This window comes from Bison bison, unplaced genomic scaffold (assembly GCF_000754665.1).
Source record: "Bison bison bison isolate TAMUID 2011002044 unplaced genomic scaffold, Bison_UMD1.0 scf7180017864370, whole genome shotgun sequence".
Taxonomy (NCBI): domain Eukaryota; kingdom Metazoa; phylum Chordata; class Mammalia; order Artiodactyla; family Bovidae; genus Bison; species Bison bison.
In genome coordinates, this window is record NW_011494942.1 from 6,138,507 (window position 1) to 6,162,998 (window position 24,492).

At 36.9% G+C, this 24,492-nt stretch overlaps 1 protein-coding gene across 5 annotated transcripts in view; it reads right to left on the reverse strand.

The window, feature by feature from the left end:
* SLCO1A2 (solute carrier organic anion transporter family, member 1A2) overlaps positions 1-24,492 on the reverse strand; it is a 111,041-nt gene that overhangs the window by 6,157 nt on the left and 80,392 nt on the right. For 4 of the 5 annotated variants that reach the window (XM_010855935.1, XM_010855936.1, XM_010855934.1 and 1 more), the window contains 7 exons: positions 20,351-20,449; positions 19,046-19,261; positions 16,973-17,137; positions 14,344-14,539; positions 10,466-10,628; positions 8,006-8,178; positions 515-579 (listed from right to left, as the gene is read on the reverse strand). In XM_010855935.1, the coding sequence (XP_010854237.1) occupies positions 515-579; positions 8,006-8,178; positions 10,466-10,628; positions 14,344-14,539; positions 16,973-17,137; positions 19,046-19,261; positions 20,351-20,449 (1,077 nt within the window). The remainder of the gene's footprint in view (positions 1-514; positions 580-8,005; positions 8,179-10,465; positions 10,629-14,343; positions 14,540-16,972; positions 17,138-19,045; positions 19,262-20,350; positions 20,450-24,492) is intronic. The other variant, XM_010855938.1, reaches the window with a different exon arrangement.

Here is a 24,492-nt window from a genome sequence, read left to right on the forward strand (position 1 = left end):
AGCAAGGTAAGAAGATACGTTGTTTTGTTTGAAAGTATTAAAAGTTTCTCTATTTGTAGAACAGTTTAACAGAATATAAATCTACAGCTTTAAATTTTACTTTTAGAAACTAGAAGTTACTTTTAGAGTTAAGTTTCTAGATTTAAAAAGGTAAGTAATTAGATGGATAAAGGCAAAATAAAAAATTATCAGTAGAGAAAAGCATTGAATTAATGATTATTTATACTTTTTTCTGCAATATTTTGGGTGAACCACAAGCACATTTTATTTTAACAAAGCATTGCCTCTTTGCTTTTCAAGTTTATTGATGAAAAGTAGAATGTCAGCTAGGTCTTTTTCAAGTAAAAGGAAGAAGTTTTTCATTTCTTCTTCTTCTTTATTCTCATACTAATTACAAAGTGCTATTTACAAGCAGAAGGGATATTTGCTAAATTGTTACTCTGAGGGAGTGACTTCATTTACTTAGTATTTAATAGTGGTCTGATGTGATATTGGGAAACGTAATTATTTTTACCTAATACTCGTGTACAAAATGCATGTAATCCCACACTAAGAGACTTCTCTTCAGGCTTGACACACCTAAAAAATTAATGAATTCAAAAATTTAAAAACTACCATAGTTTCTTAAAACAACTATTTGTATGCTAGTAACACATTGAGCATTAGCAAATTTTCTTGCATACTCAAGTCTTGGCTATTCAAGGCCTAATTATTCAGTTCATAAGTTTCACAGAAGCCCCACCTCTGATCTTTGGCATTTTATCCATCACTTTTTGCTCACTCATTTCTATCATAAAGTTATCAAAGAAGAAAACATTTCATATCAATTGATTTCTACCCCAGTATCCTCTTCTCAAAGTAGTTTGTGATTCTAATGGTTATACCTTTAGCCTCAAACCAAAGAAGAATGCAACCCTACGTGTATTTAAATTATTCGTATTAACAAAATACAGAAAAGCCAAGGATTTACATAAGTAAATGTAAAGAGAAAAGAAAACAAAAATAAAAGTTTTCCAAGGAAAGTGATTAAAAAAAAATCCAAAGCAAACATATTTTAAGTGATTTGGTATCTATTTAAAAGCTGCACAGATTCATCCATTCTTTCCAAAAATTCCCCCACCTTTTCACCATTGCCTGAAATTCCTTACATAGAAATGTGTGTGTGTGTCTGTGTGTATATAAGTCACTCAGTCATGTTCAACTCTTTGGAACCCCTTGGACTGTAGCCTGCCAGGCTTCTCTGTCCATGGAATTTACCAGACAAGAATACCAACCCAGGGATCAAATCCAGGCCTCCTGCATTGCAGGCAGATTATTTACCACTGTGCCACCTGGGAAGCCCTTATATGTAGAAATAAAGACTATCATTTCCCATGGCATTTTCTATGCTCCACTCACTTTAGCATTAGCATGGCTATCTGCTCAATGAATTCGCTTAGAGATTTCCTCTGTATTCCCTTCCCTTCTTTGACTAACCAAAGCTGAGAAAATGAAAGCAAATTTTTAAACAAAAGGACACAATACATTTTTAGCAAAAACATCATATTATCGGTTCTTACCAATTATCTTACCAATTATCATATTATCTTCTTAACTTGCTAATGGATTCTTCTTTGTCCCTTTTAATTGTAGCTGGAATTCCTTCACCTAAATATTTTGGAGCTTTAGTGGACATCACATGTTTACACTAGGGAACTTTGAACTGTGGTGAGTCAAGGGCATGCAAGATATATGATCCACCAGCTGGCAGAATAGGTTAAGATAGTAATTTTTAAAATTTGCTTTCTAAGTAGAGATGATGTATGGTTCATGATCTGAGCTGACTGTGGCTCAGATCATGAACTCCTTATTGCCAAACTCAGACTTAAATTGAAGAAAGTGGGGAAAACCACCAGACCATTCAGGTATGACCTAAATCAAATCCCTTATGATTATACAGTGGAAGTGAGAAATAGATTTAAGGGACTAGATCTGGTAGACAGAGTGTCTGATGAACTATGGACGGAGATTCGTGACATTGTGCAGGAGACAGGGATCAAGACCATCCCCATGGAAAAGAAATGCAAAAAAGCAAAACGGCTGTCTGAGGAGGCCTTACAAATAGCTGTGAAAAGAAGAGAAGCAAAAAGCAAAGGAGAAAAGGAAAGATATAAGCATCTGAATGCAGAGTTCCAAAGAAAAGCAAGGAGAGATAAGAAAGCCTTCCTCAGTGATCGATGCAAAGAAATAGAGGAAAACAATAGAATGGGAAAGACTAGAGATCTCTTCAAGAAAATTAGAGATACCAAGTGAATATTTCATACAAAGATGGGCTCAATAAAGGACAGAGATGGTATGGAAGCAGAAGATATTGAGAAGAGGTAGCAAGAATGCACAGAAGAACTGTACAAAAAAGCTCTTCATGACCCAGATAATCACAATGGTGTGATCACTCCCCTAGAGCCAGACATCCTGGAATGCGAAGTCAAGTGGGCATTAGGAAGCATCAGTACATCAGTACAAACAAAGCTAGTGGAAGTGATGGAATTTCAGTTGAGCTATTTCAAATCCTGAAAGATGATGCTATGAAAGTGCTGCACTCAATATGCCAGCCAATTTGGAAAACTCAGCAGTGGCCACAGGACTGGAAAAGGTCAGTTTTCATTCCAATCCCAAAGAAAGGCAATGACAAAAAATGCTCAAACTACCACACAATTGCACTCATCTCACACGCTAGTAAAGTAATGCTCAAAAATCTCCAAGTCAGACTTCAACAATGTGAACCGTGAACTTCCAGATGTTCAAGCTGGTTTTAGAAAAGGCAGAGGAACCAGAGGTCAAATTGCCAAAATCAGCTGGATCATTGAAAAAAGGAAGAGTTACAGAAAAACTCTGTATCTCTACTTTATCTCTGTTTTATTGACTATGCCAAAGCCTTTGAATGTGTGGATCACAACAAACTGTGAAAAATTCTGAAAGAGATGGGAATACCAGATCACCTGACCTACCTCTTGAAAAATCTGTATGCAGGTCAGGAAACAACAGTTAGAACTGGACATGGAACAACAGACTGGTTCCAAATAGGGAAAGGAGTACGTCAAGGATGTACACTGTCACCCTGTTTATTTAACTTATATGCAGAGTACATCATGAGAAATGCTGGGCTGGAAGAAGCACAAGCTGGAATCAAGACTGCAGGAAGAAATATCAATAACCTCAGATATGCAGATGACACCATGCTTATGGCAGAAAGTGAAGAAGAACTAAAGAGCCTCTTGATGAAAGTGAAAGAGGAGAGTGAAAAAGTTGGCTTAAAATTCAACATTCAGAAAACTAAGATCATGGCATCTAATCCCATCACTTCATGGCAAATAGATGGGGAAACAGTGGTGCAGTGTCAGACTTTATTTTCTGGGGCTCCAAAATCACTGCAGATGGTGACTGCAGTCATGAAATCAAAGACACTTGCTCCTTGGAAGAAAAGCTATGACAAACCTAGACAACATATTCAAAAGCAGAGACGTTACTTTGCCAACAAAGGTCCATCTAGTCAAGGCAATGGTTTTTCCAGTAGTCGTGTATGGACGTGAGAGTTGCACTACAAAGCTGAGCACCAAAGAATTGATGTTTTTGAATTGTGGTGTTGGAGAAGACTCTTGAGAGTCCCTTAAACAGCAAGGAGATCCAACCAGTCCATTCTAAAGGAGATCAGTCCTGAGTGTTCATTGGAAGGACTGATGCTGAAGTTGAAACTCCAATACTTTGGTAGCTGAGGCAAAGAGACTCATTGGAAAAGACTCTGATGCTGGGAAAGATTGAAGGCAGGAGGAGAAGGTGACATCAGAGGATTAGATGGTTGGATGGCAGCACTGACTCAATGGACATGAGTTTGAGTAAACTCCGGGAGTTGGTACTGGACAGGGAGGCCTGGCATGCTGCAGTCCATGGGGTCACAAAGAGTTGGACACGACTGAGTGACTGAACTGAACTGAACTGATGGGCATTTTCTTGGCATAAGTTTTTTACTACTTTGAAAAACTCTTCAGCAAATAGAGTGAGATACAGTTGACCAGTTCACTAACACAGATTGTTTAGGCAACATCAATGATTTTACTCAGAAGGAAGTAATAAAATCAGGAGACCTCACATGACCCTCTTGCTCCCATGACCCTCTTGCTCCCATGGTTGCCATTTAATATAGAAAATATGGTATTTAAATTTTACTGAAGAATTTTTCTTTCTCCTCTACCTCTAACATACCACCTTATGATCTCACAAAAGCATGAAATCCTTATAGCTAAGAAGTTACAAAACAGTTAGAAGTAAAACTTCATAGAAAATATTAGCTGAGGTATAGCTAAAGCAATACTTGGAAGAAAATTCATCATTTTATATATATTAATCAAAATAAGCAAATTATGTAAGTGTTAAGCTCAAATAGTTAGATATAGAACAATAAAAAAAGACCAAAAAAAATTTTTTAATAAATAAAATAAAAAGCAGAAATAGATGAAATAAAGAGCAACAAAACTAAAAATTGCTTCTTTAAAAAAGAAATTAAAAGCAACCTCTGGCAACAATGATCAAGAAATAAAAATGCAATAAACAAAATAAAGAAAAAATGGAAAATCCTTCAGATATATCAGAGAATATCCAAATGATCAAAGAATATTATAAACTGTTATGCAGTAACATCTGGTATAAGCATAAATGGAAAATGTAAATAGACACTAACATTAAATTGAAATGTTATAATGAAACATTTATGAAAATAATGAAAATAATAACCAAGTATCACTGACCAAGTAAGGCCAAAGTACAAGTAGTTTTATGAGTGAGTTCATAAAACTTTCAACAGATAGATATTTAATGTAAATAGTTCCAGAAATTTAAAAATAGAAAATTTATCAATTCATTTTGTGGGTCTAGAATGATTCCAAAACAAACAAACAAAAAGTATAGAAAATAACATTTATGTTTTACCAATCAACATAGATGCAATAATTTTAAATAAATTATTATTTAAATGTGACTAACTATGGTTTTTCTTAGATGTCCAAAGAGCTCAACATAGAAAAATCTATCACTTTTTTCACTACACTAAAAGTACTGAATTGGAAGATTATATGTAAAATTTTTCCTAGAAGAGGAAAAATAGTAGTTTGATACTGATTCTATGATTAAAAACTCAGAAACTAGATGAAAATATATATACTAAAAATCTATAGCAAGCATCATATTTAATGGAAAAAGTTTATATGGTTTCCATTAAAAATACAAAAGAACAAGAATACTCGTTATCACCATTACAGTTTAACACAGTTTTGGAGGTCCAAGTTGATGCTATAAGAAAATTTTTTAAATCTAAGATGTATAAGCTTTAGAAGCAAAGAGATAAAACTCTCCTTGTGTGCACATATTTCTATAAAGAACATGTAACAAAGTGAGCAAGTTATCAGAACAAATAAGAAAAGTTGCTGGATAAATAGTAAATGTTAAAAAATCAACAGCATTTCTCTAAACCAACAATAACCAACTAGAAAATATGAGAAAATAGTACCATATTAAATTACAAATAAGCCCATATCCATATATATATATGGATATGTATACATATATATGCATGTTTGGATATAAATGGGTACTTTTGTTGTACTGAAATCTGACAATTTATTTGCCTTAGGGTTTATGTATTGGGGAGTCCCATTTCAAAAGGGTTTTTATATTACTAATTTATAAAAATATTCCCCTAAATTTTATCTTACCAGCTATATAGCTTTTACCTAGTTCTTTAAATCATCATAAGTTTATCTTTATGTGTGGTGACAGGGAGAGAGAGATTCAATGTTATTTTTAAACCAAACAATTGTTTTCCCAACATCATAGCACAAATAAGAAGTCCTGTTTCCATTGATTCATGGTGCCATCTTTATCATATTTAAAGTTTTTATGTAACACAGGATGTTTTCACGCATCCAGAGTTTTATTTGTCTGTTTTCAAAGTAGGGACACTGCATATGGTCATGTCTCATACGGTAGCTCTTCTTCACCCACTCGTCACTTTCACCTTCACTCTTCCCTTTTCCCCCCCAAATTGATTTAGCTATTGATGCATGAAACTTTATACTTACATATAAATTTTGATTGTATGGATTATATATATTAATTAAAGAAACTCTGACATCAAATATTTGTGACCATGAAATACTTTTCCATTTATTTAAAATTTCCTGTATAGATACTACACATACACACATATATTATATATATATACATATATATACACACACACAGAAAATGGTGATATCAAGTATTCTTGTTCTTTTGTATTTTTAATGGAAACCATATAAATGGGTACATATTTTTCCATTAAATATGATGCTTGCTATAGATTTTTAGTATATATATTTTCATCTAGTTTCTGAGTTTTTAATCATAGAATCAGTATCAAACTACTCCCACATCGCAGGCGGATTATTTACCAACCGAGCTCTGAGGAAAACCCAATGAAGAGGCATGAATTGATGGTATGAGAATAACTCATAAATAAAAGCAGTATTTGGTGAATTTATGTTTGCATGTGCATTTTGAACCAAAACAAATTTGTAGCACAGTATTGTTTCTGTGCATATAAAACACAATACACAACAAACACGGAGAAGGAAATGGCAACCCACTCCAGTAATCTTGCCTGGGAAATCCCATGGACAGAGGAACCTGGTGGGCAAAGAGTCAGACACTGAGGGAGGGGCAGGCATTCGCTAGAGGCCCCAGCACTTTTGATGGCAGAGCCAGCACTGTGGCTGAGGACTCCCGGCTCCCAGGCCTCTCTCACCAGATAGGAGCCTTGAAAACTAGTCTAAAATACACCTGAGGGTTTTCCTGGTGGCTCAGTGGTAAAGAATCGCCCCCCTGCCAAAGCAGGGGACGCGAGTTCCACTCCTGGTCTGGGAAGACCACACGTGGCAGAGCAGCTGAGCCCATGCATCACAGCCACTGGGCCGGGGCTCTCGAGCCTGGGAGCCGCAGAACTGAGGTCTGTGGGCACCAGAGCCCATGCTCCGCAACAAGAGGAGCCACAGCTAGAGAAAAGCCCACGCAGCATGAAGACCGTGCACAACCATAAATAAAATACTAAAAAAAAAAAAAAAACAATACACAACAAACAGTATTTGACAAAGGAAAGCATGTATTTAAGACTGTATGTCTTATCATATTAATGTGGATGCCTATGGTGATAGGAAGTGGGAAATGGAATGAAAAAAATAAAAATAAAGTAAAATAAAATAAGAGAAAAACCTCACCCCACCTAGAATGAACTATGAACTGAGAATTACAATCAATTTAACTCTTCTTCAAGATGGAAAAACCTATGGACTTCGTTTACTAGCTATGTTTAAAATTGCTTATGAGGGACGAAGATGCTGTCATTGAAAAAGCTTGTGTGATAAACCTAAGTTTACAATCTAGCTCTCCAATTTCCTAGTTTTAGTAAGCCCTTCAACATTTGTGTTTCACAAGAGCCTCTTAAGACAGTTGAGCATTCATTACTATATCCATTTTTTTATTAAACAAAAAAAAGAGCTCAGAAAGATCAATTCACCTGCCTTTGCCCTATTGATAATAACTGGTGAAACTGGGACTTCCAACAGCTTTTAATTCCACTGTCCTAATACATCAAACTACAGGAAATGAACTATAGGCAACCACTCTTACCTAGGAAAATGACCATTTCATATGGTTTACCCTAAAATATAAATGTGTCTCTTCTTGTGTTAAACCATGAGCGTTTGCTTATTTAACTCTAAGTAATAAGGTAGGAAAGATAGGGAGGGAAATACCAGCAGATGGACATTTAAATTTGCTAACTTAAAAATTTTTGTAAAATTCAACAATGCTTATTTGGAAAATCTTATATTAGAGCACCAAGTTCTTAGATACTGTGAGCTTCATGTGACTTTCTTAGAAAAAGCTTCCATACTAAATAACCAGAAATAAATCCAAATAAAGAAAATAATTCTTGTACCTCAGGAGAACCATATATCCAGGGATGGCAGATAAGGAAAATATGAAACTACTGAACACGGACAAGATTAAAAAGTACTGTAGCATCATGGAACAGTCTTTTCCTTTGTCACACAGCCCAAGAACTGCAGATGAATTTCCTGGTGTTTGAATGCAGCTACAATTTTGGAACACCTGCCAAAAATAATGTATTACCTTATGTAAGGAAGGAAACTCTTGAACACAAATCTTAAATATTTTCTTTTCCCAGTTAGATCAAGAGAGACGTTGTTTACTCCCTTTATTCTCATATCCTTTATGATCTCTCTCAGGATTATAGCGTGTGACAAAACATAGAAGGGTGGTTTCCCAAAAATGGTACTTCTTTCTAAATTTATTAAATAAATTCGCAATAACTCAGCTGTCCTAAAATCATGCTTTTTACAAACACACACTATTTTAACAGACGCTAAATATGACAGATAAAATTTGCTTCAGAATGCCCAATTGAAATATTTAGATACTTACCAATAAACAAAGCTTTGTTTAAAATAAAGCTTATTTCACAAACAGAATAAAGTCAAGCCTTTTTGAATTCTTACATTCCCAGGTTTTAATAAGAATCAAAATTTATATTCTATTTTGATCACCAACCAAGATTTTAAGTGACATTTTGTAAGCAATAAAACATGCCCAATTCCATCTTCTTAAAAAGCTGTCAGGATGTAAAAAACACCGAAAGCACAGGTGCATATACACAGAAAGAAAGAAAAAAATAGCAAAACAATTGACTGGATAATTGAGATCAAAACTGCCAGCTTTATCTCAGTCGATAGTATTATTTTTCAGTCTAGATAGTTTTAAATGAAGTTAAGTAATCATGTCAATTGCTATGAAGCTAAAGATCAATGCTCAGGAATGCTTTAAGCATTCAAATAAGATCTAGGATGTAAAATGTAAACCAAGTGAGCATACACAGTAAGTCCCGTACACGCAAACCTTCAAGTTTTGAACTTTCAAAGATGTCAGTATGCGTTCACATACCCGATCATGTAAGTTAGCTCATGTGTCTGGCATACACTGTCACGTGTGTGTATCATCTACAAGTGGTTGTGCTTCTGTGCACTTTACTGTGAAAGTGAAAGTCTCTCAGTTGTGTCCGGCTCTTGGCAACTCCATGGAATTCTCCAGGCCAGAATACTGGAGTGGGTAGCCTTTCCCTTCTCCAGGAGATCTTCCCAACCCAGGAATCGAACCCATGTCTCCCGCATTGCGGGCGGATTCTTTACCAGCTGAGCCACAAGGGAAGCCCAATACAATACAGTACAGAACCGAGTGCAATAGTGCAGTATGTTTATTTCGAGCACAGGATGTCTGGAAGCAAGCGTAAGAGCAGCGATGATGTAGCTTGTACTGCTAAGAAGCACCAAGCAATAACGATGGAAACAAAAGTGAAAATAATTAAGAGAGTGGAGTGAGGTTTAAAGATGGTAGAAGTCACTTGTTCTTATAATACTGAACTCCTTGCTGTGCAACACAAGGAGCTTACTAATAAAGACCTGATAGAACTGGAGGCCCGGAGGAAGGACAGAGACAAGAGGAAGAAGTAACTGAGGAACGGAAACGATTCACAACACAGGACCGGGCAAGGGCGTTTTCTTGATTTGAGGAGGCACTGTTAGTTTTTGAGGCACGGAACACAAACGTAGAGCAGTGCACGATCTAGTGCTACTGCGTCATCTGCGATGAGAAACAAAGTGCTACTATCCAGAAGTCAGGATCTTTAGTGATCCACTTCTGGATCTAGTGATCTTTAGTGCTACCATCCAAAGTGCTACTATCCAAAGCGCTACTATCCAGAAGTCACTGCATCAGTTTTTCAAGAGGGTAGATTACATTGAATCCAGCAAGAAACAAGGACCTGTGCCATCAGCATCAGGTGTGAGTGAAGTCGCAGCTTGCCCTCCATCTCCTACTGCTAATGATCCTTCAGCTCTACCATCTCCCACCTCCTCTCCCCGCTCCCATCAGTAACTCTTCTTGATTGTTCATTCAATGCCAGCCCCTGAATGCCAGCTCTTGTACTGTACTACTGTACTTTTCAAGGTAACGTACTGTAAGATTAAAAATGTTTATTTTGTGTGTTTTTTTTTTTGTATTATTTGTGTGAATGTGTTATAAACCTATTGCCATACAGTATTACAGAGCCGATTGTGTTAGTTGGGTATCTAGGCTAAATTTGTTTGATTTACAAACAAACTGGATTTACAAACATGCTCTCAGAATGGAATGCATTTGTATGTAGCAGATTTACTATAGAAAGTAACATTTTTTTCACAATAGTTTTTAATTTGGTTTTGAGGAAAGACTTTAATTTTACTTTTGTCAAATATGGACCGAGTTCATAGCTGGAATGTACCAATGCAGTGCATAAGACAAAAGTTCTGTTTAAAAAAAAAAAAAGGCCAATAGGATATTTTACCATTTTTCTTCCTGTGCCAGAGGATATCTCACAACCAGCAAGACAAGCTGACGTGTATGACAAGCCATTGTTTCCACACACAGGATCCCATACTTTAGTCGGACAGTTACAATCCATGTTGCAGTCAGCAAGGAAATTTTTCACATGTAAATTTTGATGTATTCTGAAATGATTTAAAATAATGCCATAGATTTTTGAAAGAATATTAGAGCTTTTTCTTTTTATCTCAATTCACAAGTATATTTCTTCTGCTCCCCAAAATAAAAACAGAAATTTTTCAACTGTCAATATATGGCCTGTATATCATAACTCTGGCCTAACAGATACCTTGCTTTGGTGACCATAGCCACTTTTTCACTGATTTCTTTCAAGTAAATAAAAGCCAGTAAACAAGCATTAACTGAAAACTTACTATACAGAAAATATTTTTCCAGGTATTAATCAGAACTCAAAAATGAAGATAAATCCCTGTGTTTGGTCCATGCATGCATGCTAAGTTGCTTCAGTCATGTTTGAATCTGTTTGACTCTATGGACTGTAGCTCACAAGGCTCCTCTCTGTCCGTGGGATTCTCCAGGCAGGAATACTGGAGTGGGTTGCCATGCCCTCCTCCAGGGATCAAACCCATGTCTCTAACATCTCCTACATTGGCAGGTGGGTTCTTTACCACTGGAGCCACCTCCATGCTGCTGCTGCTAAGTCGCTTCAGTAGTGTCCAACTCTGTGCAACCCCATAGAGGGCAGCCCACCAGGCTCCCCCATCCCTGGGATTCTCCAGGCAAGAACACTGGAGTGGGTTGCCAACAAGAGAGATTATTGCTTTATAAAAGCGATCTCAAGGGCTCAAAATCTGTAAGTGTAATTTATAATGCAGATAATATATTTAGCTCCAGAAATGTAACTATTTGAGTAAACAAATACAGTTCTAGTAAAAAAAAAAGCTGTTCACTGATCATCAAGAAGACCAACTCACAGCTACCCTTAAACAGACACTACTGTGAAAATCCCAGAACCCAGCAGTGAGACCAAAACACCCTCTGAACCACAGAGACCAAGAATGATGACCTCAGAAGGATAACAGGAGCAATAAAACTCTGACTGGATGGCTCCTCCCCCAGGTTAGCACAACACCACGTCAAGAGAGCTCCCCTCCGCTTATGGTTTCTCTAGTGCAAAAAGAGAGCCCAGTGCCCCCAGATTGTGGAAAGCTTCCCAGGAGGCCCACTGAGGGATCACTGGGGGAATCTGCAGAGTCTGACCCTGAGAATATATAATGGATCAAATCATCAGATTATACCTGATGGTTTTTGTCATTTATGTCTTAATAAAATCAGGGGGAAAGGGGCATAACACAGAGAAAGACAAATATTATATGATATAAGTTATATGTGGAATCTAAAAAAAATGATACAAATGAACTTATTTATAAAAACAGAAACAGACTCACAGACATAGGAAACAAATTTATGGTTACCAAAGTGGAAGGAGAGGAGGGATAAAATTAGAAGTTTGGGATTAACTGATATATACTATGAAAATAAATGGAATTATATAAAAAATAGTTTATGTAAAATAAATAAGAACCTACTATATATATTCAATATCTTGTAATAACTTATAATGGAAAAGAATCTGAAAAATACGTGTGTGTGTGTGTAACTGAATCACTTTGCTGTACACCTGAAATTAACCCATTGTACATCAACTATATTTCCATTTAAAAAGAGGGCTTCCCTGGTAGTTCAGTTAGTAAAGAATCTGCCTGCAGTGCAGGAGAACCCAGTTCAATTCTTGGGTCAGGAAGATCAACTGGAGAAGGGATAGGCTACCCACTCCAGTATTCTTGAGCTTCCCTGGTGACTCAGCTGGTAAAGAATCTATCTGCAATGTGGGAGACCTCGGTTCAATCTCTCGGTTGTGAAGACCCCCTAGAGAAGGAAACAACTACCCACTTCAGTATTCTGGCCTGGAGAATTCCATGGACTTTATAGTCCATGTGGTCACAAAGAGTTGGACCCGACTGAACAACTTGCACTTTCTTTCAATTTAAAAACAGATCTAAAAGTCTAATTACAATAGTTTTCTTGTGCTTAACATAAAATGATAAAAAGAACCCTAGCATGGGAGTCTAGAAACTGAATTAAAGTCCTGGCTTATGACTAGAGTGTGCCTTTTTATACATTTGCTCTGGGAATCAGGATAATTGGACATGGAGATAATCTTTAAGATTTTCAGTTCAGTTAAGTTCAATTGCTCAGTAGTGTCCAACTCTCTGTGACCGCATGGACTGCAGCACATCAGGCCTCTCTGTCCAACACCAACTCCCAGAGTTTACTCAAGCTCGTGTCCATTGAGTTGGTGATGCCATCCAACCATCTCATCCTCTGTCATCCCTTCTCCTCCTGCCTTCAATCTTTCCTAGCATCAGGGTCTTTTCAAATGAGTCAGTTCTTCGCATCAGGTGGCACCAGTCCTTCCAATGAATATTCAGGACTGATTTCCTTTAGAATGGACTGGTTGGATCTCCTTACTGTCCAAGGGACTCTCAAGAGTCTTCTCCAACACCACAGTTCAAAAGCATCAATTCTTTGGCACTCAGCTTTCTTTATAGTCCAACTCTCACTTCTATACATGACTACTGGAAAAACCATAGCTTTGACTATACAGACCTTTGTTGACAAAGTAATGTCTCTGCTTTTCAATACGCTGTCTAAGTTGGTCATAGCTTTTCTTCCAAGGAACAAGCATCTTTCAATTTCATGGCTGCAGTCACCCACCATCTGCAGTGATTTTGGAGCCCCAAAAAATAAAGTCTGTCACTGTGTCCATTGTTTCCCCATCTATTTGCCATGAAGTGATAGGACCAGATGCCATGATCTTAGTTTTTTTAATTTTGAGTTTTAAGCCAATTTTCACTCTCCTCTTTCACATTCATCAGAAGTCTCTTTAGTTCTTTTTCACTTTATGCCATAAGGGTGGTGTCATCTGTGTATCTGAGGTTATTGATATTTCTCCCTGCAATCTTGATTCCAGCTGTGCTTCATCCACCCTGGCATTTCGCATGATATACTCTGATTACATTTGCACAATGTAATCTGATAAATACTCATATTATGTATTTTATATGATTCTAATCATATAGTCCTTGATAATTTTAAAGGAGCCATTTTATGATGCTCTTAATTTCATCTTAACTAATTACTCCTTTATCCTAGATATGTCCTACAAATGAATTTTTAAAATTCACATCAATATGCAAAATCTTCCTGTGAACCCATGTAACCCTCAAAATGTGAATCCAAAACCATTCAATGATATAGTTATATATATTAAAATAAAATATATAAATTTATAAAAGTATTGCTATACATGTGTTAGGATTCAGTTAAGCTAAATTTAAGCCCATCGAGGAAAGATATAAAGGTGATTGAGACTATATATATATATATATAATATATATATAGAATCAACTCTTAATTTTACCTATTTATGGTTGTATAAAATGTATGCATAACACATCCTAGTGCAACCTAAAACCATAGGTAGTTTCTTCATTTTACTATCTACTAGGATATCACACTCCAGTGTTCTTGCCTGGAGAATCCCAGGGACGGGGGAGCTTGGTGGGCTGCCGTCTATGGGTCACACAGAGTCGGACAAGGCTGAAGTGACTTAGCAGTAGCAGTAGCAGGATATCACAAAGACACACAAACACAATCATAGACTCACTAACTCTGTGATATATTCCCAACCTTTTTAAATAAGATGGAGAAAGACCACAAATTAACTCCAATAGGCAACTAATCTGGTCATGGATAATCATTGTGGAAAACTATTAACAGTTGAAAGAGTATAATATTCATTAGAAAATAACATACCCTTCATAAGACGTGGTTAGGCCAGCAACTGAAGAACTATCACAGATCATGAAAAAACACAAAAAATGGAGAAGATACTCGGTAAAAGATAACCAACATCCTATGTGGGCAGCTTGTACGGCAGTAATCTTGAACTTCTTCATAAATAAACCACCAACTATATATCCAATGCATATTGGAGGGAAGTTATAAATACCTATAAATGCAATTAGAATATGATATACAAAGTGACATAGCAAAGGAACAAATATAACATATTGATCTACTATGTCTTACATAAAAAATCATTTAGGTCCAACTCATAGTGAAGAAGTTTAATTTAAACTTATCCCCACTTAGTTACATATTATATACAGAGAGATTTTTAAATGCCTCACAACATCAAAGTAATTTTGGAAGACTGTTATCATTATCATGCATTTAATTAATAGCAGAAGTGTGTAAATTTCTTGTCTGAAAGGGTTATGTTCTATGTCTCTTTTCTTAGGATGCAGGTAGAAGTGACAAATCAAAGTCAACCAGCCATTTGTTACTTTCTGTTCTTTGGGTGGGATTATATATACAATGATTTGTATGTAATGTATATTGTTAAATCATGAATAGTAATAGTAAATCATAAATAGTATGATTTGTATGATTTTACAGCTGTTTATTCCCACTCTGATTCTTAAGAATTTGACTCAGCTCAAGGTATTTTAAAGGTATTTTGCTGAGCTTGTAATTGTCAAGTGTCTTTACATTCCATGCCTTACTGCTACTGACTAGCACTCTCCCTCCCCTAATCCCCTAATAAAGGAAAGAAAAAAGGGGGGAAAGACAGCCCTAGGTTGCATCCTTATAATACCAGGGTCTGTCTACTGAATCACATTCTTGGAAGAGCTTAATATCCATTCTTGAGTCCCGTACCAGAGAGCCCAATTTAGTACGATTGAGATGGGTCCTAGGTATATGGACTTTTAACACTCTAAGTGATGTGGATACATGTAATCTGGAAATTTTCCTTTCAAAACAGTAAAAAAAAAATCTCAGGAAAAACTCAAGGTGGAGTAGAACTATGGAGTTGAGAAATAGACTGCTTCCTGCAGTAAATAAGTAAATAAGTCAGTAAATAAAGGACAGCACAGTCATCAGCAATTGCAGCCACCACAGACGGCGAGCAGGTAAGCCCGGAAGGAACTCAGGAAAGAAAGAATAGGTGATATCTAGCAGCCATCAGGCTGCAGCCACTCCCTATCAGACTGCAGCCACTCCCTATGGTGAGCCCTGAGGATGTGAAACTCAGCAGGTTAAAACACCCAAAACTGGCCCCAGATAGCTGAGATGCATTTCAAAGGAATGATTTCAGTGAGCCCAGACCCTTGTATCTTTCCATACATAGGAAAGTGCTAAATTCCTCAACTTGCCATATCTGGTTTCCTTTAATTAGCAATCATCTTTTGATGTTCTGACTACCTGCCCTTTGTTGTAAAAGTTTATAACCTAGCTCCTCACCCCCTTACCTCTTAGGAGCAGTTCTCTCAGGGGGTTACTTGAGATGCTATTTCCCAGGCTAAGAGTCCTAAAAATTTCTCCTGAATAAACCATAACTCTCAGCTTTTAGGTAGTGAATATTTTTTAAGTCCACAGAGATTAGTGTGGTAGCAGGAAAATCAGAATATATGCACTGCAGAGATATCTCAAAATTCCAGAAGAGGGTCTTCCCTGGTGGCTCAGTGGTAAAGAATCTGCCTGCTGATGCAGGAGACATGGGTTATATCCTGGAGGATCCCACACGCCATGGGACAACTAAACCCTGGTGCCACAAATACTGAGCCTGTGCTCTAGAGCATGGGAGCTGCAACTACTGAGCCCACGTGCTTTTCAACTAAATGAAACCCACACACTCTAGAGCCCCTGCTCCTCAACTAGAAAGTAGCCCCTACTCACCACAACTAGGAGAAGCTAGGACATAGACACAAGGATCCAGCACAGCCAAAAATGCATAAATAAATAAATAAAATCAGAGGAGCTGAGGAGCTAAGTTAGAAACCATGGAATTAATGGATTGGAGCCAGAAAAGCAAAATCTGGGAGTGAAATACAACTCCTGATCAGTTAACTGTCTTACTTTTTACATGAACAAATTACCAATGTGAAACTTTTATCACACGTGCATTCCCCAAGATTTCTACAAACATTTCAAATTTGCATTCTGACTAGGGAAAGACCCAAGTGTGTTAGTCACTCAGTTATGTCCAACTCTGCAATCTCATGGACTGTAGCCCACCAGGCTCCACTGCCATAGAATTGTCCAGGCAAGAATACTGGAGTGGGTTGCTATTTCCTTTTCCAGGGGATCTTCTCAACCCAGAGATTGAACCTGGGGCTCCTGCATTGTGGGCAGATTCTTTACCTTCTGAGCCACCAGGGAAGCCCAGAGAAAGACCCAAAGAGAAAAAGAAAACAGGATTCTATGCCTTCTTCCCTTCCCTACCCTCTCACGATTTCCCTGGAAGCAGAAGGGGGAGAGTAGCAGAGGCAAAAATATCCTAACAGATTTCAATTGAGGAGTTTCCTAGATTCATCATCACACTGTTTAGCATTTCATTGGGGAAAAAAGTGGGCTACAATACAGACAAGAACAAACATACCAAGGAGAAAGATTGCCTCTGAAGCTGATTTTCCATAGTGCTGTTCCATATATTTAGGCATGAAGGAAACCATACTGACAAATGCGTTGAACTGCAGCACACTTATCAGTATGAAAAGCATGTAAATTGGGTTGCACAAAAGACTTTTCATGAAGGGTAAAAAATCTGAAAGGAAAGAATGACAAAGGTGTCAAACTAACTAGGCTTTGCATTTTATGACTGACTTTTTCTGAAATACCAACCTCCCCTCTAAATTCTGTTTTCCTGTTTTGTAATGCACATTTACAAAATGTGCATTACAAAATGATTTTGATTCTTTTTACCCTTTGAAAGGTAAAGTTGTATCATTGTTTTGGTAGCTTCTGCGAGTCAGTGAAGCTGCTGACTGGACAGGGTTCAGAACACAATCATTTACCTTCACTAAGTTACTATCATGCCTTCAGGAAAAAGCATATGAGTAAAACATTGTTCGAGTTCACACCATTTCCTTTTTTATCCTTTTTTCCTCTACTACTATCCTCTCTTCTCTAGATATCATCTAGCATGAGAGATACTTGCTCTCTTTTTCTGTTCTCTGAAGTCAGGAAGGAAATTAATTTGATAGAGAGGTATCAAAATTGATATTATCATTCCTGAGCATTTAAAATGAAGATACATGTGGAAATTCACAGCATAAAAATTTTCTCAAGTACCACGTTCTCTGCTTCTGCAGTACAATTTTGGTGGTTCTGCTTATGGTTCACACATAATCTCTTAAAATAGGTCTCATGCCTGAGATCCTGATTCATTTGGTATATACTAAGAATATACCATGCAAATCATTTGGTATATACAAAAGGTACATGGTACATACTGTGTAAATGCTTTAACCAAAACATTTTCCTGTTTGTATGGACTAAGAAGCTCAGAGTCAAATTTGTGACCTAGCTCTGGCAAAGATTCTGGGTCATGCTGCCTGCATTTAGGGTCAAAGTGTCACTTACGGTTTCTTTTTATTTCTCCTATCTTCACGTTCTTCATCTTGATTTCCTTACTTATCATATACTATCTTAGTTTGCTTCATAAACTGCCTAATAACCATTCTAGAACAAAGGATCAATAAATAAACTGGAAGAGAAGGAAAGAAATGAATCTAGTTGTAGGATTCATATTTATGAATAAAGTCCTGGCCAGGGAGAAACTTATGTCAGAGCTCTTTGAAGCTTCTTAAGTTACCCATGTTTGTTGACATTCTGTTCTAATAGATGAGTCTCAGTAGTTTCTATTTATTCTAGATTTCTTACACTGAGTTAAGCCCTTGATATCCTTTCCTCTATCAAATATAGAGAATTACATGACCTGTCACTTTTCTTTCTCTGCCTTAGCTTCCAAGAAGCTCACAGATAAACTAGTATTTTTGTTTCAGAACTATATGGTACTTATTTTGATTAGCACATATCGTCCCTCTTTTTTTTCTTGGTACGAATTTCTTTTTTAATTAGATCTATGCTCTCTATTGGAGAAGGCAATGGTAACCCACTCCAATACTCTAGCCTGGAAAATCTCATGGACAGAGGAGCCTGGTAGGCTGCAGTCCATGGGGTCGCTAAGAGTCGGGCACGACTGAGCGACTTCACTTTCACTTTTCACTTTCATGCATTGGAGAAGGAAATGGCAACCCACTCCAGTGTTCTTGCCTGGAGAATCCCAGGGACAGGGGAGCCTGGTGGGCTGCCATCTATGGGGTCGCACAAAGTCAGACACGACTGAAGTGACTTAGCAGCAGCAGCATGCTCTATATAAAATAGTTTTTTAAAGAAAATTGGGACAAATTTATTTACTTACTTATTTGAATGCCCAGGTTGACATAAAATTTTATATAAATGCTGATCTGAGATAATTCAGCTTCTAAATAATATCACTTATTTTCATATAATAGCATGTGAAGAATCAGACTAGCTAGAAATTGACTGCTGTCTGCTAATATCAACTTGTCTTCATGTAGCCTAGCACACTGTAATGTTAGACTAAAATACAGACACAATTATAGAAAATATAAAGTAAATTACATAGACTTGAAATGTTTATATTTGCCTTTGGTGATTGCATCCCTTTTCTTCTTGATGTCTTCTTGTTTCTCTTTGTCATTTTTAATGATCTCAGCATTATCCTCTAGTCCTTCCTTTGGAAGCGTTTTGGGCAAAAAGAAAAAAGGAATGGCAGTGAGCACATTCACTCCTGCACAAATCAAAAAGCCAATCCACCATGCACCAACCCAACGAGTATCAGAGGGAGTTATGGTCAGATCATCTGCAAAGAGATATATACATTTTTTTATTAGCTAAAGTCACTATTTCCTGTACAAGCTATAGAAAATTATTACCATTACAACTGTCAAGTTCTAGCCAAGTATAGAATTTGCATAAAATTCAGACATTGATAAAACTTGTCTGAAAACATATGGTATTACAATATTGCCTAGTGGTAAACTAGTTTGACTATCTGTCCTACCAGGTAAGGAATTAATAAGTAGGTACAAGGGCTTCTGAGGTGGTAAAGAACCCCCTGCCAATGCAGGAGATGCCAGAGAGTCGGGTTTGATCCCTGGATCAGGAAAATTCCCTGGAGTAGGAAATGGCAACCCACTCCAATATTCCTACCTGAGAAATCCCATGGACAGAAGACTGGTGGGCTACAGTCCATGGGTTTACAGAGAATCAGACACAACTGAGCACACACAAAAAATATATAAATAGGTACATATTAATTAGCTATAAGGGGACTTCCCTTATAGCTCAGTTGGTAAAGAATCTGCCTGCAATCTGGTTTGATTCCTGGGTCAGAAAGATCCACTGGAGAAGGGATAGATTACCCATTCCAGTATACCTGGGCTTCCCTTGTGGCTCAGCTGGTAAAGAATCCGCCTGCAATGCGGAAGACCTGGGTTTGATCGCTGGTTTGGGAAGATCCCCTGGGGAAGGGAAAGGCTACCCACTCCGGTATTCTGGCCTGGAGAATTCCATGGACTGTATAGTCCATGGGGTCACAAAGAGTCGGTCACAACTGAGCGACTTTCACTTTCACTTTCTACTTGTTATCCACAAATGATTGCTTGATTTTAAAAAATTCAAACCTATGTGCTTAAATCTCCTGAAAAAAAAATACGATTCATGCGATAGAATGAGTATTGGATTCTGTGTTAGAACACCAGCATTTTATCATGCTCTCCTGTTCACTGGTTTGAAATACTTGAAAAATTATTTAAACTCCTCAACCTCAACTTGGTCACCTGAAAAGTGGAGATTCTATCTGAGGGTCAAGTAAGCAAAATTTAAACGTGATGACATACTTGATGATGCTTTGTGTACTATAGACATTGTATAGATTTTATGGAATTACCTGTGTTCACCGATTCAGTGTCAACATAAACATTTGCACAGAATGACGCTAATGAAAGACCAATCAAGGGACCAATGATACCTCCTGTTTTGATTAACCCTAAAAATGAAGGTAAACGTAAAGTTATGGTAAAGTACTACACCCACATAAAGAGTTCTAATCCCATGAAGAGTCTGAGGATCAAATCGTTTTTACCCTAGATATTTTTGCCTTATGTACTCAATCTGTTGGAAACTTAACTTGGTTTACAATAAGTAACACGGTTGTTTCTTTAAATGTTGAAAAAGGAATCTCATAATTTGACGCCACTTTCTCTAGGCCTCCAAATTCTCTTTCACGCCAGGTTACAAGTAAAGGCTTGTGATTAGAAGAGATTAGCTGCAGCAGGATGAGGATATTGTATGCAAACTTCCTTCTCCAAGATGAAAATATCCCTTTTTACTTATGAAAGACTAACTTAAAATGATCAGAATGTTTGTATGACTCCATTCCTTAATAATGATTTTGAAATGAATCTAAGGAAATGCAAATCTTTAAATTCTATGGCATCATATTCCACAATCTCAAATTGACCTGGTAAATTGATAAGACAAAGATTAGATTAATAGACTGTCCATATTATGATTCAAAACCATTTTCTCTTGTGGTATTATAGGTTGGTTAGAGTGATGGCCTTTTATGGCAAATTCTGTTGTGTTTTGTGAGTAAACCATTACTGTGTCCCATATTGGAATAGAATTTTCAATACTGTATCATGGGTGGATATTTTGATTACAGCTGAGATCTTGCTATTGAAAAAGTCACATTATAGAGCAAAATCCTTTTGATTTTTTCCACAGTTATATTTCTGAATGAATTTTAAAGCAATATCAGGTTATGATAAATTTCTTGGGGCATATTTTCAGAAAAATTTCATTCCCAAATCAACAACTTGATAATGTCCTTAAATGTACAAACTTCTAAATTTTGATAAAATCTAAGTATCTATTTTTTTCCTCTTGTTGCTTGTGCTTTTGGTTTCATATTTAAAAACTGTTGTCTAATTCAAAGTCATGAAGATTTACACCTGTGTTTCCGTCTAAGATTTTCATAGTTTACCTCTTGTATTTGGGTCTTTTATCCATCTTGAGTTAAATTTTTGTATATGGTACCAGGTAGGAATCCAAGTTCATACTTTGGCACCTGGATAGCCAGCTGCCCTTTAACCATTTGCTGAAAATAATCTTTTTATATATGGTACCAGGTAGGAATTTTTGTATATGGTACCAGGTAGGAATCCAAGTTCATACTTTGGCACCTGGATAGCCAGCTGCCCTTTAACCATTTGCTGAAAATAATCTTTTTATATATGGTACCAGGTAGGAATTTTTGTATATGGTACCAGGTAGGAATCCAAGTTCATACTTTGGCACCTGGATAGCCAGCTGCCCTTTAACCATTTGCTGAAAATAATCTTTTCTCATTGAATGATCTTAACATCTATCTTAAAGTCAATTAACCATAGAGGTATGGGTTTATTTCTAGACTAGCACTTCTATTCTATTGATCTATATATCTACCCTTGTGGCAGAATCACAATGTTATTATTATAATTTTGTAGTAAATCTTGAAATCAGAAGTGTGGGTCTGTTTTTTTTTTTTTTTTAATTTTATTTATTCATTTATTTTTGACTGTGCTGGGTCTTCATTACTACATGGGCTTTTCTCTAGTTGTGGTGAATGGAGGCTACTCTCACTGCAGAGCTGAGGCTCTAGGGCACACAGGCTCAGTAGCTGTGGTACATGGATTTAGTTGCCACAGGCATGTGGGATCTTCCTGGACCAGAGATCAAATCTGTGTCCCCTGTATTGGCAGATGAATTCCCAACCACTAGACCACCAGGGAAGTCCATTGTTCTTATTTTTAAGGATGTTTTGGCTACCCAGTGTCCCTTGCATTTCCATTTGCATTTTAAGATCAGCTTGTCCGTTTCTCCATAAGTAAAAGCAAGTGGTACTATAATTTTCCTAGGCATTGCACTGAATATGTAGATCAATTTGGGGAATACTCTCAAGTTAGAATACTTGAACTTTTTCTGGTTCTATCCTCACTTTTATGATACTTCTCTTCCATCTTACTGTCATATCCTTTCTTATCCTCCACATCCCCCTCTTCATCCTTACTTGACTTTTTACTCGTCTGGATTGTTATCATCAGCTATCTCATGACTTGTCTATAATTCTGAGTGTATAGTGATCCTTCCCTGCTTCCATTAAAAATCAAGGCATGAGCTTCTTCAACTTTCTTCCTCTTTACTTCAGGATAGATCTTCATTTATTTCCTATGCCTTCTCCATAGTTCTATGGGTTAGTCCACCCTGTACACACCTGACTTCTTGATGCTAACCCTTTCTTTCTTCTCTAATGTCTTGTTCAACCAAACACTCTCTCTTGTGTATCTGTTCAATCTCCCTCATCCACTGATTTCTGCAATATATCAAATTCACACTGATTTCTTTCCTGCCGTTACACTCTGCATCTACTTCCTCACCACTCACTCTGCTGCTGCTGCTGCTGCTAAGTCGCTTCAGTCGTGTCCGACTCTGTGTGACCCCATAGACGGCAGCCCACCAGGCTCCCCCATCCCTGGGATTCTCCAGGCAAGAACACTGGAGTGGGTTGCCAACAAGAGAGATGGGGGAGCCTGGTGGGCTGCCGTGACTCTACTCAAATGCTATCACTTTCTACTCAGAAAACTCTCAGTGATCTCTTTGCCACTAATCTATGTTAGTTGCTCAGCCACTTATCTACTGTCCTTTTTATCGTCTTCGTCTTCTTATCTGGCCAGCTTTCTTTTGACACTCTTCTTCTTAAGACTCAGAAATCTATACATTCATCTATTGTTCTACTTTTTCCCTTATGACTACCCCTTTTTTAAATTTTCTTCCTTCTACTTCCTTCTACTTCCTCCCTTACTTCCTTCTACTCTACAAATAAGAATTGTTGCTTAGTATATTATCCTGGGACCTTTCACTATATAGCATAAGTCATCCTATCACAATCTTATTTCTCCCTCTTGATTTTATTTTTGTCTCTGTATAGATGATTCTCAAATTTTATGTCTAGCTTTTGTATTATCTCCTAAACTCTAGAGACATACATGGAAATTTTTTCTTGGTATATAGCTAGTTAAATTATACCTGGCCATATTTATTTCACTTTCCCCTAAGTTTAATGTAACTCTTGAAATTTAATTATATACATATTTATCAAATTTTATTTATTTATAATTATGTAGTTATTTGGTTTCCCAGGTGGCTCAGTGATAAAGAATCTAACTGCAGATGAGGGTTCAATCCCTGGGTCAGGAAGATTCCCTTGAGGAGGGCATGGCAACCCACTCCAGTATTCTTGCCTGGAAAATCTTGTGGACAGAGGAGACCAGTAGGCTACAGTCCAGATGGTCACAAAGAGTTAGACACAACTTAGCAACTGAGCACATGTAGTTATTTATATACTAAATTTTATATGGACAATGTCTTACTAATCTTAATACATCTAGAGATTATCAGTTCTTTCTATGTATTATATACTCTAATATTTGTTGAAGAAAGAAATACATATTTTAATAAGGCATTTGTTAATTTATTGCAGGTGAGCATTTTGTATTCTTTCAATATAAGTATGTAGAGGGATTTGAAAGGGTTGAATAGAAAGACACTGAAAAAGATTATTGCAAAATCAATGTCATCAAAAAATCTCCCAAAGTTGCTTCAAATAATGGTTCCTAAATATTTTAACTCCTCATTATGTGTAGCTCTGTTCCTACCTTCTCTCACCCTCTTTGATTTTTCTGGTTTTAAAAAACTATTTCAACATTAACAGCAAAATGTCCCAGTATTCAAAGTTATGATTTTACAATTAACAACAGATGGAATAACTAAGGAATATAAACAAATTATGTACAATAAATTAAGACTTTTTAGGAGATTGTAAGGCAATATACAAAGGTGGATGTTAAGTTGCCTATTGTGGGAGGTACTGATAGATTTTAGGAAAGGAAATTTCAGGAAACATAACCAAAGGTCTGAAGACAGATATTTATGGAAAATGTTGTAGAGAGGTTGTGATATCATAGAGAGATTGTGATAAAGAGAAACTAT